Here is a 20,790-nt window from a genome sequence, read left to right as displayed (position 1 = left end):
CATCTCAAGACATCAGTCAGGAAGTTAAAGCTTGGTCGCAAATGGGTCTTACAAATGGACAATGAACCCAAGCATACTTCCAAAGTTGTGGTAAAATGGCTTAAGGACAACAAAATCAAGGTATTGGAGTGGCCATCACATAGCCCTGACCTCAATCCTATAGAAAATGTGTGGGCAGAACTAAAATAGTGTGTGCGAGCAAGGAGGCCTACAAACCTGACAGTTACATCAGCTCTGTCAGGAGGAATGGGCCAAAAATCACCCAACTTATTGTGGGAAGCTTGTTGAAGGCTACCCGAAACGTTTGACCCAAGTTAAACAATTTAAAGGCAATGCTACCAAATACTAATTGAGTGTATGTAAACTTCTGACCCACTGGGAATGTGATGAAATAAATAAAAGCTGAAATAAATCATTCTCTCTACTATTATTCTGACATTTCACATTCTTAAAATAAAGTGGTGATCCTAACTGACCTAGGACAGGGAATATTTACTAGGATTAAATGTCAGGAATTGTGAAAAACTGAGTTTAAAAGTATTTGGCTAAGGTGTATGTAAACTTCTGATTTCAACTGTATATATATACATATATTTTTTAAATGTATTTTCCTTTATTATTTTCCCTTAACCGTACCATCCCTCCCTTAATTGGAGTAAATTAATGAACAACAACACTTTGGCTTCTACTTCCAGCTTATACTGTACATACTATATCAATTTTACGATAGTTATATTTTATTTGTTTTGAATCCCATCCTTCAGCGACCCTCAACCCCTCCCATCTATCTCTGAAGACCATCCAGTTTGATTTCTATTTGCCATATATTTTTAACTGTGCTGTTTCACAAAAGTTCTGAACCTATATACATTTTACGGACACAGTATATTTTTCATTAGTTATCTTGTTGTTTTTAGTCCCAGCCTTCAGCTCCACTTAATTTGAACTTGATCCAGTATGAAGTAAAGAAGGCATCGTTCACTCAACTTATTGCTGCTCTCAAAAGTGATATTTTAAAGGTCCAATGCAGCCGTTTTTATCTCGAATATCAAATAATTTCTGGGTAACAATAAGTACCTTACTGTGATTGTTTTCAATTAAAATGGCCAAAAAGAAACTTAGCAAAGAGCAATTTCTCAAGCAAGAATGTTGCTAGGACTGTCTGTCTGGGAGTGGTTTGAGTGGGGAGGAGAAAATTGAAAACTAGGTGTTATTGACAGAGAGGTTTGGAACTCTCTTTCTTATTCGTCTATTTCCTAATTTACCTTCTGGTGATGTCACTAGGCAGGTCAAAACTTCATCCCACGTATGATTACAAAATTCCAGGAACTTTCAATAAATTCCCTGGTTTTCCCAAAATCGCGGTTGGAGGTTTCACGGAATCAGGAGGGAATAAGCAGGGTGAGGCAATGCACATCAGTGGAGGGAGGTGGTGGGGGTGGAGGGGGGAGAGAGAGAGATTGAGATAGCACGTGGAAATTAGCATCTGTGCTTGGCTTGACAGAAAAGGAAGCGGAGGCAGGAAATCACTCTCATCCCCCGTTCAGGCTGAGGGTAGGCCTGGGCAGCGGGGGGAGGAGGCATGAGGGATGGAGTGGCTGGGGAAGGTTCATCATTACAGTTTTTCTCGATTGCTAAGACACATTTCTTGAAAGCTGCTCTCCTTTTCTCTTAACTGTGAACACAAAACCCAATTTTCAAGCTACATTCACAAAACCTCAGACTCTTCTTGCAAAACCAAACTTTCACCTCAAAACAGTTCAATCTGTGCTCAAAACTGAACTATGTTGTCAAATCGTGCCCTGAGTCAATCAAAATTAAAAACACTACTGAACAGTCACTAAACACTACGTAGAAAAATAGAAAACACAATGCTCAGGACATGAAGCTGGAGAAATACATGTTTATTGTTCACTGTAGGCTAAATGCATGTTGCAAAACAAAAAAAACCTGTGCATTTAGCACTTGTAAAAACAAACAGAAATCATATGCGTTTGCCACTTGTGTACAGTAAGCCCATGTAAAAATAAAGTACAAAAATATACAAATAAGTGCATTACTCAGCCACAGCATCATGTCTCCGTACTGGGTCAGGCCACAGGACTTCATCCACATCACAGGCCACATTTTGCCTGGCCAGGCAACGGGGGAAAAAACCCCTGGCATGCCGTATCCAGGCTTGGCATGCCTCCACACCTATGTCACCACAGGCAAGTCCCATGGCTTGCAGGAGATTTACCCTGGTGTAAGGTTGGCGTTCATATACCTTCCACCGCCATGAGGAGAATAATTCCTCAATGGGGGTTTAGGAAAGGGGAGTACGGTGGAAGGCAAAGATTGATAAAACCTTGGTTCATATTGTACCACTCTCTAACCTGGAGGGCTCTGTGAAAACTCACATTGTCCCAAACAACAACATAGATGGGATGCTCATCCTGCTGCCCTAACAAAGCATCTCACATGTGATTGAGGAAAATGAGGAGCTGGTGAGTGTTGTAGGGCCCCAGGTTGGCATGATGGTGGACAACCCCATGATTGCTGATGGCAGCACATAATGTGACATTGCCACCACGCTGCCCAGGAACACCAACAATGGCCCGATGGCCAATCACATTACGGCCTCTCCTTCTCCTTTTGGTGAGATTAAACCCAGCTTCATCCATGTAGATGTATTGATGGGGTCTTTCCATTGCATCCAGTTGAAAAACCCTCTGTAGAAATATATATAGTTTTGTAAGTGATACGGAAAAAGTGATTTAGGCCACTACAGTAAATCACTACTTAGAGTAATCAACATTGAATGTGTCTGGATATATGCCAACCTGTACATACTGGAATCTTTGCTCTTTGACTCTGTCTGAGTTGCGATCAAAGGGCACTCTGTATAGCTGTTTCATGCGCAGTCTGTTGCGCTTGAGGACACGATCAACAGTAGAGAGGCTGACACTGTTGATACCCTCAAAATGTAAATGGTCCTCAATGATCTTCTGCTGAATTTCGCTCAGTTTAATGGCATTGTTCTCACGGACCATATCAACAATTAGGGTCTCTTGGTGTGGGGAGAACATACCTGTCCTCCCACCCCCATGTGGCAGTCTTTCAATTCTACAAAAAGAGAACATGGAGTTACAAAAAATATACATGGAATACTAGGCCTACAAACAGTTAGACCAACCCTCCATTACAATACTACAGTACATTGGTACAGTGATGTACTGAAACATATATTTACTTACAGTATACTGTGGTACAGTATATAGTATGTCATACAGTAATTGCTGTCAACATTTACATACTGTACTATAATGTCAAAAAAAGGTAATTACCTGTTCTCTTCTCTAAATCTTCGGATTATGGTGGACACAGTGAATCTACTGATGTTTGGTTGTACCCTTTGTCCAGCCTCCCTCATGCTCATACCATGGACAAGAACATGGTCAATCACAGTAGCTCTGATTTCATCAGATATTACTGTTCTTTGTCTTCGCTAACCAACTCGACCACCTCGACCTCCTCTCACACGAACTCTTCCTCTCAGATTTCTATCCATTGTAGGGCCTCACAAACCAGTGCTCTCTGAACTGGCTTACTGTATATGTTCCCTCACATCATTAGCCACAAGTGTGATCAATTTTGAGTTGTTGTGTTCAAGTGGTGACACCTGTGCTCTAATTGTGTTTGACTTTTGTCACCTGTGCTCACCATTATGCAGCACGGGTGCATCACAATGAAAATGTGTTGGCAAGTTATGTCTAAACAGGTGAAAAGTGCTTATGGTTTTGCCAAAAGAGTGATTGATTCAATCAGTGGGTTCAGGCAACTGAGCATTTGGTTCAGACAATAGGGTTTAGTGTTTTAGCAATTGAGAAAAACTGTAACGTGGAGAGAGAGAATAAGAATTAGAGGGATCGATTTTGGAAAGTGAGTTGAATAAATGAAGGCTCCGGCTTCCCACCCAGCAGGGAATGTGAGCTGTATGCCTGGGCCTGACCAACTGCAGCTCAGAGAGAGAAGAGAGAGAGAGAGAGAGAGAGAGAGAGAGAGAGAGAGAGAGAGAGAGAGAGAGAGAGAGAGAGAGAGAGAGAGAGAGAGAGAGAGAGAGAGAGAGAGAGAGAGAGAGAGAGAGAGAGAGAGAGAGAGAGAGAGAGAGAGAGAGAGAGAGAGAGAGAGAGAGAGAGAGAGAGAGAGAGAGAGAGAGAGAGAGAGAGAGAGAGAGAGAGAGAGAGAGAGAGAGAGAGAGAGAGAGAGAGAGAGAGAGAGAGAGAGAGAGAGAGAGAGAGAGAGAGAGAGAGGAGGGGGAAACGTGTGGTTGACAAGGCATCTCATCTCTAGTGTTCTACTCTGTGGATAGTCTTTGTGCTGCTCGTTATCTAGTCAGCCTAGTGGGATGTAGAATTCATGCACAGGGATTTACTCTTGCTGCAAAAACAAAGACATGGATGACAGAAGATGCACATTAGCATGAAAAAACAAACAGATACACGCAAACTCACTTTGTACGCATGCACATACACAAGCGTTCATGCATACATGCAGATAAACTCTTCTCTTTTCTCTCTTCTTTTGGTCAGACACACACACTAACATACTGATGTGTATGCGGATACAGTACATTTGAAACTTCACAAAATGATCTTCTCGGAGTAGTGGTCTGTTTGTGTAGTAGTTCTGTACTTGGTCAGTAGGCCTATGTTTTTATGTGTACTGCAAAGGTCAAGAAGCTTGGCTGTTGGCTTGGCTGTTGATGTTAAAAAATAATGTTTTGGAAGCAAATCATGCAAGCTCTTGTAAACATTTCCACAGGCCATGAGTCACTCCTCCTTCTCCTCTCCTCTGCCCTTCCCTCCTCTTTCTCCTTGACTTTCTACCTCCCTCCTTTCCCTGGCCTCACTTCCTTTCATTTTCTTCTCTCTCTCTCGCTCGCTCTCTCTCTCTACTGCCTGTGGTCTGTTTCTGCTAGAGGAACTGTGAGCAGTGAGATAAGGAGAGAGAGAGAGAGACACTTGCAGCAGGGGGAGGTGGAGAAAATAAAGGAGTTATTTTAAAACAGGCAGAGAAAAGGAGAGAGAAAGATTAGGAAACAGGGCGGCAGGACGGCCTCCAGGTGGCGTGTGTGTGAGTGAGACATCGGGCAGACAGGCAGCCACAGTGTCCCAGAGGGGCCTGGTCGGGGAAGACGAGGACGGCGAGGCAGGACAGGACACACAGGAAAAGTATATGGACTCAGACAGAGCGAGGGAGAGCGAGCGAGAGCTGAGCTAGTGAAATATCAGAAGGCCTCTCCTGAGAGTGGCCCTGTTCAGATAGCTGATATCTGAGAGAGAGGCTGTGGTTTATAGCTGCACCGTCACCCTTCAGTGACAGAGGAAACAAAAACAAACCTACACAGGCAGAGAAGGACAAGCACAAGCTGCTGAGAAACAGGGAACAAAGTGGTGTGGAGCTGAACAGAGGAAGTGGGCAAACGCAGCAGAACTCCAGGGCTTCAGGATCAAAGCACGAAGACTTCAACTGAACGAGGACTCTGAGTATTGGGACCAGGAATACAACTATAGGATTAGGGTCAGTTATCAAGGGATTTCTGACTGGCAGGATTTTGTGCTGGTGTGTGCAGGAGAACTCTCTTTGTCTGGGACGTGAGCTGTGCTACTGAACCGTGGAACAATGGGGGAGGGGGGGGGGATAGCGTAGGAGGGAGAGTGACTGACAGACAGATTTGGAGGTTGAAGTGTTGGCAGTAGCAGACAAAGTTTGACAGACAGAGTTTTTGCTTGGCGGGAGGGAGGGAGGTAGGTAGAGAAGGAGAGAGGGAGAGAGGGATGGTGGTTTCTTCAGTCAGTCCTCTCCATCGTGCCCAGAGCTCCCAGAGATGAGTCAGAGGAAGCTGACACGACAGATGAATCTGTGGGAGACCCCTGAGGGGTTGACCACCCACACCCTGACCCCCACCTCTCCCATCGTCACCTCCGCCAACTCACCTGTGTCCCCTGATCACGACCACACTCGAGGACACGGGAATTCCATGTTTTTCCGCCGTATGAAGCTCAACCGCAGTATAGAGCGTAGACGGTCGTCTCACTCTCACCTTCCTCTCAGGTATTCATGCTGTTCAAGTAGCCATGCACAGTTATCAGGCCCTGTGATGTGTATGTTTGTGTGTGTGTGTGGCTTCACAATATCTCTCTCCATGATGTGCTTCTCATTTTTGATGAAACTGTAGAAACATTTCATGGTTCAAAAAAGAGAAATCACCCTCTAAACCTAAGAAGTATGTTTCTGTGTACACTTTGGCTAAACTCTCACTAAACTTCTGTTTGACTGGATCTCTCTGAGATTATTCCTAATCTTGTGTTTGAGGTCGTGTGGTTGCCTGTAACGCTAGATTGGTATGGTGCTCTTGGAAATATATCAGATCAGCTGTCCTGGGCTGAACTCTTGTTGATAACGGTCTCTCCTTCAAAACTTAATTTGAACTTTTGTTTTTAGGGGGTAGATCAGCTTTAACATTACTGGAACCATGTCGTCCAAAAAGTTATACTTTTGAATCATCTGTCCATAGAACGTTCTTCCAAGAGTCTTGATGATCATCCAGGTGCTTTTTGGCAAACTTGAGTCAACATTTTGGACGAGATGGGTTCCATTATGCCTGGCGAAAACCAAACACTGCATTCCACAGTAAGAACATCATACCAAAGGTCAAGCATGGTGGTGGTGGTGTGATGGTTTGGGGATGCTTTGCTGCCTCAGGACCTGGACGACTTGCCTTAATAGAAGGAACCATGAATTCGTGAGAGACTGATCAACAACTACAGGAAGCATTTGGTTGAAGTCATTGCAGCTAAAGGTGGCACAACCAGTTATTGAGTTTAAGGGGTCAATTACTTTTTCACACAGGGGAATTGGGTGTTGCATAACTTTGTTTATGAAATAAATATGTAATTGTTGTGTTATTTGTTCACTTATGTTCCCTTTATCTAATATTAGGTTTTGGTTGAAGATCTGATAACATTCAGTATCACAAATATGCAAACGTAGAGAAAATTAGAAAGGGGGCAAATACTTTTTCATGGCACTGTATATATACACAGTGCATTCGGAAAGTATTCAGACCCCTTGACTTTTTCCACATTTTGTTACGTTACAGCCTTATTCTAAAATGGATTAAATTGTTTTTTCCCCCTCATAAATCTACACATAATACCCCATAATGACAAAGCAAAACAGGTTTTTTGAAAAAAATTGAAATGTATTACAAAAACAAAACAGAAATATCACATTTACATACAGTTGAAGTCGGAAGTTAACATACACTTAGGTTGGAGTCATTAAAACACGTTTTTCAACCACTCCACAAATTTCTTGTTAACAAACTATAGTTTTGGCAAGTCGGTTAGGACATCTACTTTGTGCATGACACAAGTAATTTTTCCAACAATTGTTTACAGACAGATTATGTCACTTATAATTCACTGTATCACAATTCCAGTGGGTCAGAAGTTTACATACACTAAGTTGACTGTGCCTTTAAACAGCTTGGAAAATTCCAGAAAATGATGTCATGGCTTTAGAAGCTTCTGATAGGCTAATTGACATCATTTGAGTCAATTGGAGGTGTACTTGTGGATGTATTTCAAGGCCTACCTTCAAACTCAGTGCCTCTTTGCTTGACATCATGGGAAAATCTAAAGAAATCAGCCAAGACCTCAGAAAAAAAACTGTAGACCTCCACAAGTCTGGTTCGTCCTTGGGAGCAATTTCCAAATGCCTGAAGGTACCACGTTCATCTGTACAAACAATAGTACGCAAGTATAAACACCATGGGGCCACGCAGCCTTCATACCGCTCAAGAAGGAGACGCGTTCTGTCTCCTAGAGATGAACGTACTTTGGTGCGAAAAGTGCAAATCAATCCCAGAACAACAGCAAAGATCCTTGTGAAGATGCTGGAGGAAACAGGTACAAAATTATCTATATCCACAGTAAAACGAGTCCCATATCGACATAACCTGAAAGGCCGCTCAGGAAGGGAGAAGCCACTGCTCCAAAACCGCCATAAAAAACCCAGTCTACGGTTTGCAACTGCACATGGGGAGAAAGATCGTACTTTTTTGGAGAAATGTCCTCTGGTCTGATGAAACAAAAATGGAACTGTTTGGCCATAATGACCATCGTTATGTTTGGAGGAAAAAGGGGAATGCTTGCAAGCCGTAGAACACCATCCCAACCGTGAAGCACGGGGGTGGCAGCATCATGCTGTGGGGTTGCTTTGCTGCAGGAGGGACTGGTGCACTTCACAAAATAGATGGCATCATGAGGAAGGAAATGTATGTCGATATATTGAAGCAACATCTCAAGACATCAGTCAGGAAGTTAAAGCTTGGTCGCAAATGGGTCTTACAAATGGACAATGAACCCAAGCATACTTCCAAAGTTGTGGTAAAATGGCTTAAGGACAACAAAGTCAAGGTATTGGAGTGGCCATCACATAGCCCTGACCTCAATCCTATAGAAAATGTGTGGGCAGAACTGAAATAGTGTGTGCGAGCAAGGAGGCCTACAAACCTGACAGTTACATCAGCTCTGTCAGGAGGAATGGGCCAAAAATCACCCAACTTATTGTGGGAAGCTTGTTGAAGGCTACCCGAAACGTTTGACCCAAGTTAAACAATTTAAAGGCAATGCTACCAAATACTAATTGAGTGTATGTAAACTTCTGACCCACTGGGAATGTGATGAAATAAATAAAAGCTGAAATAAATCATTCTCTCTACTATTATTCTGACATTTCACATTCTTAAAATAAAGTGGTGATCCTAACTGACCTAAGACAGGGAATATTTACTAGGATTAAATGTCAGGAATTGTGAAAAACGGAGTTTAAAAGTATTTGGCTAAGGTGTATGTAAACTTCTGATTTCAACTGTATATATATACATATATTTTTTTAATGTATTTTCCTTTATTATTTTCCCTTAACCGTACCATCCCTCCCTTAATTGGAGTAAATTAATGAACAACAACACTTTGGCTTCTACTTCCAGCTTATACTGTACATACTATATCAATTTTACGATAGTTATATTTTATTTGTTTTGAATCCCATCCTTCAGCGACCCTCAACCCCTCCCATCTATCTCTGAAGACCATCCAGTTTGATTTCTATTTGCCATATATTTTTAACTGTGCTGTTTCACAAAAGTTCTGAACCTATATACATTTTACGGACACAGTATATTTTTCATTAGTTATCTTGTTGTTTTTAGTCCCAGCCTTCAGCTCCACTTAATTTGAACTTGATCCAGTATGAAGTAAAGAAGGCATCGTTCACTCAACTTATTGCTGCTCTCAAAAGTGATATTTTAAAGGTCCAATGCAGACGTTTTTATCTCAATAGCAAATAATTTCTGGGTAACAATAAGTACCTTACTGTGATTGTTTTCAATTAAAATGGCCAAAAAGAAACTTAGCAAAGAGCAATTTCTCAAGCAAGAATGTTGCTAGGACTGTCTGTCTGGGAGTGGTTTGAGTGGGGAGGAGAAAACTGAAAACTAGGTGTTATTGACAGAGAGGTTTGGAACTCTCTTTCTTATTGGTCTATTTCCTAATTTACCTTCTGGTGATGTCACTAGGCAGGCCAAAACTTCATCCCACCTATGATTACAAAATTCCAGGAACTTTCAATAAATTCCCTGGTTTTCCCAAAATCGCGGTTGGAGGTTTCACGGAATCAGGAGGGAATAAGCAGGATATCCGGAATTCTCCAACCAGGATTTCTGGAAAACCAGGGAATTTATTGTAAGTTCATGGAATTTTGCTGTCTTTTTAAACAGCTCTTACACTAAACGGGCATTATCATAATTTTCACAATTTCACAGATTTATTCCAACCTCTTAGTGTGGAAATATATATATAAACCACAGGAAAATTCCTTTAATGAAGCATTGATCCAGACACCTTTCCTCTCTCTCTCACTTTGTCTTTCAGTTTTGACTCAGAGAATGGTCCGTCCCCTGGCCGCAGCCCCATGGATTCGCAGGCGAGTCCTGTGCTGGGGCTGCACCCCTCCTTCACCACAGAGGGGTGCAGGAGTCGCGGGGAGCGCCGGGAGTCCTTCCTGTACCGATCAGACTCCGACTATGACATGTCCCCCAAGACCATGTCACGCAACTCCTCCGTCAACAGTGAGGGGTGAGTATCAAACCTGGGCGGGGGTTTGAACTTTTAGGACTATTCCATTGGTTCTATTGCACCAGGCAAGCTCAATCAAGCCCAGCTAAACTATTGTTCTATTTGAACCCTGGTTTGGTGAGTATGTACCTCCTTACAATCTCCCCTTCCTGCGTTCATCACATGCCATCAAAACCACCTTGGCTACTCCACACGGTTAAAACCACTCTGAGTTAAAGTGGCCTCACTGACACTCCAGATTGCTGCAACACTATACATTACTCACTATACAATCACAATCAACCGACTTGGCATTTATGATTATTATGATTATGGCAGTATTATGCTAATGAAATCCTACTGAAATCTTTTTAGTAATTTGTCTTGGTCTGCTTCCCTTTCAGAAAGATGCCTTTTGGTCAGTGATATTGTGTTTAGATTCAGATAGGGTTATGTAAACCATTGGTTCACATACAGTGGGGAGAACAAGTATTTGATACACTGCCGATTTTGCAGGTTTTCCTACTTACAAAGCATGTAGAGGTCTGTAATTTTTATCATAGGTACACTTCAACTGTGAGAGACGGAATCTAAAACAAAAATCCAGAAAATCACATTGTATGATTTTTAAGTAATGAATTTGCATTTTATTGCATGACATAAGTATTTGATACATCAGAAAAGCAGAACTTAATATTTGGTGCAGAAACCTTTGTTTGCAATTACAGAGATCATACGTTTCCTGTAGGTCTTAACCAGGTTTGCACACACTGCAGCAGGGATTTTGGCCCACTCCTCCATACAGACCTTCTCCAGATCCTTCAGGTTTCGGGGCTGTCGCTGGGCAATACGGACTTTCAGCTCCCTCCAAAGATGTTCTATTGGGTTCAGGTCTGGAGACTGGCTAGGCCACTCCAGGACCTTGAGATGCTTCTTACGGAGCCACTCCTTAGTTGCCCTGGCTGTGTGTTTTGGGTCGTTGTCATGCTGGAAGACCCAGCCACGACCCATCTTCAATGCTCTTACTGAGGGAAGGAGGTTGTTGGCCAAGATCTCGCGATACATGGCCCCTTCCATCCTCCCCTCAATACGGTGCAGTTGTCCTGTCCCCTTTGCAGAAAAGCATCCCCAAAGAATGATTTTTCCACCTCCATGCTTCACGGTTGGGATGGTGTTCTTGGGGTTGTACTCATCCTTCTTCTTCCTCCAAACACGGCGAGTGGAGTTTAGACCAAAAAGCTCTATTTTTGTCTCATCAGACCACATGACCTTCTCCCATTCCTCCTCTGGATCATCCAGATGGTCATTGGCAAACTTCAGACGGGCCTGGACATGCGCTGGCTTGAGCAGGGGGACCTTGCGTGCGCTGCAGGATTTTAATCCATGACGGCGTAGTGTGTTACTAATGGTTTTCTTTGAGACTGTGGTCCCAGCTCTCTTCAGGTCATTGACCATGTCCTGCCGTGTAGTTCTGGGCTGATCCCTCACCTTCCTCATGATCATTGATGCCCCACGAGGTGAGATCTTGCATGGAGCCCCAGACCGAGGGTGATTGACCGTCATCTTGAACTTCTTCCATTTTCTAATAATTGCGCCAACAGTTGTTGCCTTCTCACCAAGCTGCTTGCCTATTGTCCTGTAGCCCATCCCAGCCTTGTGCAGGTCTACAATTTTAACCCTGATGTCCTTACACAGCGCTCTGGTCTTGGCCATTGTGGAGAGGTTGGAGTCTGTTTGATTGAGTGTGTGGACAGGTGTCTTTTATACAGGTAACGAGTTCAAACAGGTGCAGTTAATACAGGTAATGAGTGGAGAACAGGAGGGCTTCTTAAAGAAAAACTAACAGGTCTGTGAGAGCCGGAATTCTTACTGGTTGGTAGGTGATCAAATACTTATGTCATGCAATAAAATGCAAATTAGTTACTTAAAAATCATACAATGTGATTTTATGGATTTTTGTTTTAGATTCCGTCTCTCACAGTTGAAGTGTACCTATGATAAAAATTACAGACCTCTACATGCTTTGTAAGTAGGAAAACCTGCAAAATCGGCAGTGTATCAAATACTTGTTCTCCCCACTGTATATATCCGGTATCTGTTAATGTAAACTGTAACTGTCATAGAAGTTACACTCCAGCGATAACTCTCCATCTATCCTGCTTACTTTACTGTCATCTTCTTCCTTCCTTTTTTCATTTTCTCTCTTTCTACAGGCATGCTGAAGATCTCATAGTCACCCCTTTTGCTCAGGTAAGCACCAGCGCTGCAGTTTTTTGATGAAGTAGCATACACTTCACATTGCCTGCCTAAAGATGGAACAATTCAGTAAATAACTTGAAAGGGGCTAAAATGAGTATGTAGTGAATTTGTCTCACTCCCCTCTCTGCCCCTCTCCCCTCTCTGCCCTCCGCCCCCACCACCCACCGTTTGTCTCACTCCCCTCTCTGCCCCTCTCCCCTCTCCCCCCTCCGCCCCCACCACCCACCGTCCGTTCGTCCGTCCGTCCATCCCCCAGGTGTTGGCCAGTCTACGAACTGTAAGAAGCAACTTCACCATCCTCGCCAATGTCACGGCACCCACTAACAAGTCAGTAGCATTCCGTCAGCCACATTACCCTTTCAACCCCTTTTAATGTGGTCACATCTCTCTTCTCTATCGAAGCCTGAATGATATCGTCTCATTGTGTCTGTATTGTAACTGTGCGGTCTGTCTCTTCATTGTCCTTATTCTCAGCGGAATATGAAGAGTTTATTTCCAAAACACTATATCAACCAATTTTTCACTTTTGTGTTTTTTAATCAGAAATGATTGCTTTTGGGTACTTCATGTGTGTGTAAAATATTACTGTTCTCAGATTTTTTATAAATATATTTTAGATGTGTATGAAAATGTTTTTTTGTTTTGCAAAATGCTATATATGCATTGTTTAGCTGGAATGGAATGTTCGTATCCTGCATATTTGACTGTGATATGTGGGTGTCTCACCTTGCTACTGTATCTTAAGATGAATGCTTTACTATAAGTCGCTCTGGATAAGAGCACCTGCCAAATGACTCAAATGTCAAATATAAATGTTTTTATATACAGATATCATATTACTGTATTGAATTATTATTATTGTCGTTTTTTTTTATATTGATGTCATCTTTATAAAAAAAATCGTTATTTGTTACATTTGACTTTGTAAAAGCTAGCAGTACTACTTATTTCTCTGAGAATGAGGCGGATATATATATTATTATTTGTCTCTCTGAAATGAAACCATCAAGTGATAGATTTTAAACAAATACATGTCTGTCATTGAACAACCACATGCCATGATTAGATAGTGAAAAAATACCTATCTGTTTCATAATTTCGTTAAACAATAAAAGCTAATTTACCAACATTTCTGAAAATGGATATTTAGCGTTTTTGAATGAAACTCTTCATGTGTAGTTTTAGTAAATATCTTCCTTATATTTTGTCATAACTTTGTGTCATATCAGTAGGCTATAATGTGGCAATACTCTCATCACATTGTGTCTTTATTGTGTTCTGCTGAGAACAGCATGTCCCCAATGGAAGTCCCTGACTGCCTGACTGGCTGACTACCTGAAAGACTGCCTGACTGGCTGACTAACAGACTGACTGACTGACTGCCTGAAATACTACCTGACTGGCTGACTACCTGACTGACTGACAGACAGACAGGCTGACAGACTGCCTGACTGACTGACTACCTGACTGACTGGGTATTCACAAGGATAGAAGTGGTCAATAATGCTAAATATATCCTAGTTTGTAATGCAAGAAACAGGCAAAGCATGAGTTGGCAGGCTTTTTAGCAGTACGTCAATATGAGCAGTAACAATGCACCATGGAATTATCTAGAGCCATAATTAGTGTGAATGATGCCCTCAGCTCCAAACAGTATCCTCCCTCACTAGATTGCAAGTAGAACCACAATGTAGAGAAAGAGACAGCTGAGAGCTGAGAGAGCCGAGCTTATAGGAGGCATTGTTTTTAATATTATTGGCTACAACAATATTTCAAAGGACTGCGATGCAGATCTATACAAATAGTTTATTATTCCTCACAATATTTACTGCCCATAATACAGATGAGCTTAAATATGTTTGCTTATCTATTTCCAGTGTCATGTTGTTACACTACACAACTCATGCCCTGTATCACTGTAATGTTCTTAGAGTCCACTAGAGAGCACTCTTTATCACTTCCTCTGATGATGTAATGATCTATGTGTCCACAGGAGGTCACCAGTGACAAGCCAACCCACGGTTCCCCAGGCAACACTCTCTGGTAGGTTTCCTGCTAAAATGAACTTTAGTCACTACTGATTGGGAACACTCTCCCACACAACTCACACTGTTTTGGTAGTGTGCACTCAAGCTTCCAAAAACTCATAAAAAATGCACCGATATTAATAGGAGAATTTGCAGCACCATGGCCTGTGTCTTTCTCAATAATGGATACCGGTAGGCTGCATTTAATTCCGCAGATGATTTGAATGAATAAGTGTCAATCTGGAGTCTCAACTGAACTATTCTAATAAATGACAAATGTAGCAATTTGGCTGATACAGTTCAAAAGAACACACAGATGCAGAGAATATAACTAACATAATGTATGCACTCACTAACTGTAAGTTGCTCTGGATAAGAGCGTCTGCTAAATGACTAAAAATGTAAATGTAAAATGTAATATGACCTACACAGGCCATTATATTATGATACACTATATTATATCAATGCCGAGATACATCATACCGTTATAATAATGCATACAGTACATTAATGCCACCCTCTCCTCTCGTGTGTGTCTGTAGATGAGACGTACCAGCAGATGGCCAGGGAGACTCTGGCTGAGTTAGACTGGTGTCTGGACCAGCTGGAGACCATCCAGACCCACCGCAGCGTCGGTGACATGGCCTCCAACAAGGTACTACCACTTCCATCAGTACCATTACCCTACACCACCATTACCCTACACCACCACTACCCTACACCACCACTACCCTACACCACCACTACCCTACACCACCACTACCACTACTCTACACCACCACTACCCTACACCACCACCACCACTACCCTACACCATCACTACCCTACACCACCACCACTACCCTATACTACTACTACCCTACACCAACACTACCATTACCCTACCACTACCACCATCACTACCCTACACCACCACTACCACTACCCTACTCCACCACTACTCTACCACTACCACTACCACTACCCTACACCACCACCACCACTACCCTACCTACACCATCACTACCACTACCCTACACCACCATTACTCTACCACTACCACTACCCTACACCACCACCACCACTACCACTACCCTACCTACACCACCACCACTACCACTACCCTACCTACACCACCACTACCACTACCCTACACCACCACTACTCTACCACTACTACTACCCTACACCACCACCACCACTACCACTACCCTACACCACCACCACCACTACCACTACCCTACCTACACCACCACTACCACTACCCTACACCACCACCACCACTACCACTACCCTAAACCACCACGACCCTACACTACACCTGGCCTCTTCATCTTTCCATGTCCCTCTCCTATACCCTCTACCACAACCTCAACGTATTTGTGTTTCCTAGTCTAACTGTGCATAACTAAATATCAATACTATCATCAGTCCCCAATACTGTATCTTTCATTAATGTATGTGAGGCTGGTTTGCATTTGGTGGAACTGAACTGTGTGAATGTGGACTGGGGACTGGCCAAGCTAATGTAACAGAGGTGGTTCGGTCAACCACACTCTCATGACGAGTATCCTTGTCTGACACGTGAAGACTTGGGTTAGCTCCCCAGGATAATATCTAGCTTTTAGCTCAGTAGGCTATCACAGTCTTGTGGCTCGCAGGAGCTGTTAGTCCCAGTGATGTTTGGGATTTGTGTATTGTCCTTTTGAGGTTGAAGGGAATATACAGTGGGGAGAACAAGTATTTGATACACTGCCGATTTTGCAGGTTTTCCTACTTACAAAGCATGTAGAGGTCTGTAATTTTTATCATAGGTACACTTCAACTGTGAGAGACGGAATCTAAAACAAAAATCCAGAAAATCACATTGTATGATTTTTAAGTAATTAATTTGCATTTTATTGCATGACATTAGTATTTGATCACCTACCAACCAGTAAGAATTCCGGCTCTCACAGACCTGTTAGTTTTTCTTTAAGAAGCCCCCCTGTTCTCCACTCATTACCTGTATTAACTGCACCTGTTTGAACTCGTTACCTGTATAAAAGACACCTGTCCACACACTCAATCAAACAGACTCCAACCTCTCCACAATGGCCAAGAACAGAGAGCTGTGTAAGGACATCAGGGATACAATTGTAGACCTGCACAAGGCTGGGATGGGCTACAGGACAATAGGCAAGCAGCTTGGTGAGAAGGCAACAACTGTTGGCGCAATTATTAGAAAATGGAAGAAGTTCAAGATGATGGTCAATCACCCTCGGTCTGGGGCTCCATGCAAGATCTCACCTCGTGGGGCATCAATGATCATGAGGAAGGTGAGGGATCAGCCCAAAACTACACGGCAGGACCTGGTCAATGACCTGAAGAGAGCTGGGACCACAGTCTCAAAGAAAACCATTAGTAACACACTACGCCGTCATGGATTAAAATCCTGCAGCGCACGCAAGGTCCCCCTGCTCAAGCCAGCGCATGTCCAGGCCCGTCTGAAGTTTGCCAATGACCATCTGGATGATCCAGAGGAGGAATGGGAGAATGTCATGTGGTCTGATGAGACAAAAATTGAGCTTTTTGGTCTAAACTCCACTCGCCGTGTTTGGAGGAAGAAGAAGGATGAGTACAACCCCAAGAACACCATCCCAACCGTGAAGCATGGAGGTGGAAACATCATTCTTTGGGGATGATTTTCTGCAAAGGGGACAGGACGACTGCACCATATTGAGGGGAGGATGGATGGGGCCATGTATCGCGAGATCTTGGCCAACAACCTCCTTCCCTCAGTAAGAGCATTGAAGATGGGTCGTGGCTGGGTCTTCCAGCATGACAATGACCCGAAACATACAGCCCGGGCAACTAAGGAGTGGCTCCGTAAGAAGCATCTCAAGGTCCTGGAGTGGCCTAGCCAGTCTCCAGACCTGAACCCAATAGAAAATCTTTGGAGGGAGCTGAAAGTCCATATTGTCCAGCGACAGCCCCGAAACCTGAAGGATCTGGAGAAGGTCTGTATGGAGGAGTGGGCCAAAATCCCTGCTGCAGTGTGTGCAAACCTGGTCAAGACCTACAGGAAACATATGATCTCTGTAATTGCAAACAAAGGTTTCTGTACCAAATATTAAGATCTGCTTTTCTGATGTATCAAATACTTATGTCATGCAATAAAATGCAAATGAATTACTTAAAAATCATACAATGTGATTTTCTGGATTTTTGTTTTAGATTCCGTCTCTCACAGTTGAAGTGTCCCTATGATAAAAATTACAGACCTCTACATGCTTTGTAAGTAGGAAAACCTGCAAAATCGGCAGTGTATCAAATACTTGTTCTCCCCACTGTATGTGTGCATGTACACAGAATGTGCAAATATGTTCAAAGATTTGTCAGATCCTCTATATTTACAAATGTATGGGTGATATGTGTTGTCTGTATACTGCTGTTTAGAGCGTGTGTTTGTAGCAGATGTGTATTTGTGCACATGAATGCATGAGCTGCAGCGAGATGTTCCGCTTAAGATTTTGAATGGAGAGAGAGAGACGGCGAGAGTGAGAGAGAGAGAGAGAGACAGAGAGAGAGCAGGAGAAGGGGAGGGTGAGGGTCTGTGGGTGGGAAGGGAGGACACAGAACAGAGCAGAAGAGGGAGGAGGGGGAACAGGTCCTGATGCGGATGTCTCTGCTGTAACCTTGGTTGCTATCGAACAGCAGGGTCTGCCCTTCCCTTTTACTCATTGACTCACCACTCTGACCACAAGGCATGTGGTCTGGGCAGCGACCAATGAAAAAGAGGCAAGGTTCCTTCAACAGTGTTCTGTCTAAAAGAGACAGTGTGGTATTCTTGTTTTTCTTATCACCCTGAGGGGAATATGTAGCATGTTGCAACTGTTTCAGAACGCAAAAGACAGCAGTTTGGATGTGTATGTGTGTAAGGATGCCTGTGTTTGAGAGACAGACAGAGGGCAAGAGAGAGAAAGCTGGAGTGTGTATGCGTATGCCTGCTCCTGGCTGACAGAGAAGCAGAGTGAATGCTGTGGTCTTTAAGAGCAGACAGGCGACATAAAGACACATACACACAAAAGCACAGCAACATGCACACACACATATGAACACACTCTCTCTCTCACACACACACATATGAACACACTCTCTCTCTCACACACACACATATGAACACACTCTCGCTTTTACACACTCTCTCTCTCACACACACATTTCCGACAGGCTTACATGCTGTCTGCAGCACATGCACGTTCAGGCTGCACGCACACACATACACTCTCAAGATACACACTCACACACACACACACACACACGTGCACGCTGTCTGGCTGATTAGCTTGCAAGGGCTGTCTACAGCACCAGGGAGACGGCGCTACAGGAGGCAGCAGTGCTCTGCTACAGCGGAGGAAGAAGAGAGGAAGGAAAGATAAGGGGAGCCTGAAGCTCTTGGATTAGTTTCAACCTCAGGCATAATTTAACCAGCCCAGGGAGCCACGATGGAGTGACTGGGATACTGCGGGGGAAGCTACTGGGAGGTGGACTGTGGACTGTGTGTGTGTTGGGATCATCGCTGAGGCACATACGGGGCTGATGCAGCAGGAGGACGACTGGGCCCGGCCCCTGGATCCGGTGCGCTGTGGGGGAGGGGCGCTGTGCAGAGTAGACGCAACGCAGGCAGACAAGGAGAGAGCCTGTTTTTCCCCTCACCAAGAGCTCTGCTGTGATTCTGTAGCCTAACCGACCGTCTGCTAGCTACAGCACAGGCCTGCCTCCCTATTTCTCTTTCTCTCTGTCTCTCCTTCCTTCTCTTTCTTTCACCATTACCATTCGTCTCCCTCTCTCTCTCTCTCTCTGTCTCTGTCTGTCCTCTTTCTCTGTCCCATCGCTCAATACTACAGTCATCTTTCCCACCCTGTCATCACCGTCTTTCCATCCCTCCATCCTTCTAAGCTCCTCCGTCCTCTTTTAACTCCATCTCTGTCTGTCTGTCTGTCGTCAATCTCCTATTCCCTGACCTTCTATCTTTCCTTATAACATCTTGCCTTTTCTCTCTCACCCTTTCTCTCTTCCTTCTCCTCCTCCATTGCCTCTCTTTGCCCTCAGACGGTCCCTCTCTCATTCTCCATCTTCCCCCATCCTATCCTCACCCTCTCCCCACCCTGCTGTTTGATTTGGGTCAGTTCTGCTCACCAGCTGGGATGAGATGTAGTCTCTGGAGCTTGGGGATCCAGGGGGCTCCTGGCCTGCCGTTTGTGGGGCACCCTCGTCTGTGGACCATCCTCACACTGGGGCCCATATCTGGACACACTGGGTGGGTGGCCTGCTTCCAGGAGAACTGCATGTAGGGACGGACTGTGAGCACCAGTGGACCCTGTCCCTCTCCCCCTCCACCCCTCGCCCCCCCACCCTTGGCGGGGGGAAGTTGTCGCTCTGGAGTGTCCCGGCCTGGCCGGCTGCGGCCTACACGCTGCCCACACGCTGACGACGAATCCCTCCTCATGCTGCTGGGACACCTGCAGCGCCCCCACCCCCAGCCCGCTCCACTACCGGTCCTCCTGTCTGGGCAAGCGCCCCGCGCCCCCCATCACCCTAAGCATGGGCGTGGTAGAGGCCATTGACCCCGCCTCACCGTCCCCTTGCCCCTCGCCCGTGCCAGGGGGCTACCGGCTGCCCCGGTCTTCCACCAGCTACAGCCAGCTGCAGGGGAGGGGAGGAGGGGCAGACCTGGAGCTGGACCTCGGTGCGGCTGCCGGAGGGGTTCTGGAAGGGGCTGGGACAGCAGCGGAGCGCAGGACACCTCTAGTAGACCTGTTCTGTGAGACCTGCTCGAGACCCTGGCTCATCGGATGGTGGGACCAGGTAGGGCTAGAAGGGCTGGGAGGGTAAGGGAACCGGGCCAGACAGACAGGTGGCCATCTTGGATAGCTGTTTTGATTAACTATTTTTTCACCCTTGATGTTCTGGGCATTATATAGACTGTTATCTGGCAATTCCACTTAGTAGGTGTGATTCTGTTAAACCATTGAAGTTTCATGTTGAAAGACAACCATGTCAGTTGTGTGCGTTTTAGTTCTGTGGATTGCAGGGACTAGGTGGGACAGGGAGGCTGGAGATGACCTAAAGATGTGTTAAAGCAGCCTATGTCCTTGTGGATGGCAGGCATACCAGGGTGTATGTTGAGTGACTGTAAGTTTATATTTTCCCTCAGCAACTCTGTTTTCATATTCTATACATGATTTATGCATGTGGGCACTGAAGGGGAAAAGGCATTGAGTTTTCAGAGTTTCTTAACCCTAAACTCACCCTGTAATGTGTTGTTATGCTACCTGTGGCACTGGGTGCACTGAACCTCAGCTGCAGTACACTTCA

At 44.4% G+C, this 20,790-nt stretch overlaps 1 protein-coding gene across 2 annotated transcripts in view; it reads left to right on the top strand.

Annotated features, from left to right (window-relative positions):
- The first annotated feature begins 4,924 nt into the window (after positions 1 to 4,924).
- Positions 4,925 to 20,790, top strand: part of LOC121569074 (cAMP-specific 3',5'-cyclic phosphodiesterase 4B-like) — a 33,015-nt gene continuing 17,149 nt past the window's right edge. The window contains exons 1-6 of one of the 2 annotated variants that reach the window (XM_041879698.2): positions 4,925 to 6,096; positions 9,984 to 10,187; positions 12,380 to 12,416; positions 12,682 to 12,752; positions 14,419 to 14,468; positions 14,995 to 15,107. In XM_041879698.2, the coding sequence (XP_041735632.1) occupies positions 5,870 to 6,096; positions 9,984 to 10,187; positions 12,380 to 12,416; positions 12,682 to 12,752; positions 14,419 to 14,468; positions 14,995 to 15,107 (702 nt within the window). In that variant the 5' untranslated portion in view covers positions 4,925 to 5,869. Of the gene's footprint in view, positions 6,097 to 9,983; positions 10,188 to 12,379; positions 12,417 to 12,681; positions 12,753 to 14,418; positions 14,469 to 14,994; positions 15,108 to 18,603; positions 20,281 to 20,790 lie in introns of those variants that run through there. The other variant, XM_041879697.2, reaches the window with a different exon arrangement.

Source organism: Coregonus clupeaformis, chromosome 35, assembly GCF_020615455.1.
Source record: "Coregonus clupeaformis isolate EN_2021a chromosome 35, ASM2061545v1, whole genome shotgun sequence".
Lineage (NCBI taxonomy): Eukaryota > Metazoa > Chordata > Actinopteri > Salmoniformes > Salmonidae > Coregonus > Coregonus clupeaformis.
The sequence above is the reverse complement of the archived record's forward strand: the minus strand, read 5'-3'. Positions and strand labels throughout refer to the sequence as shown.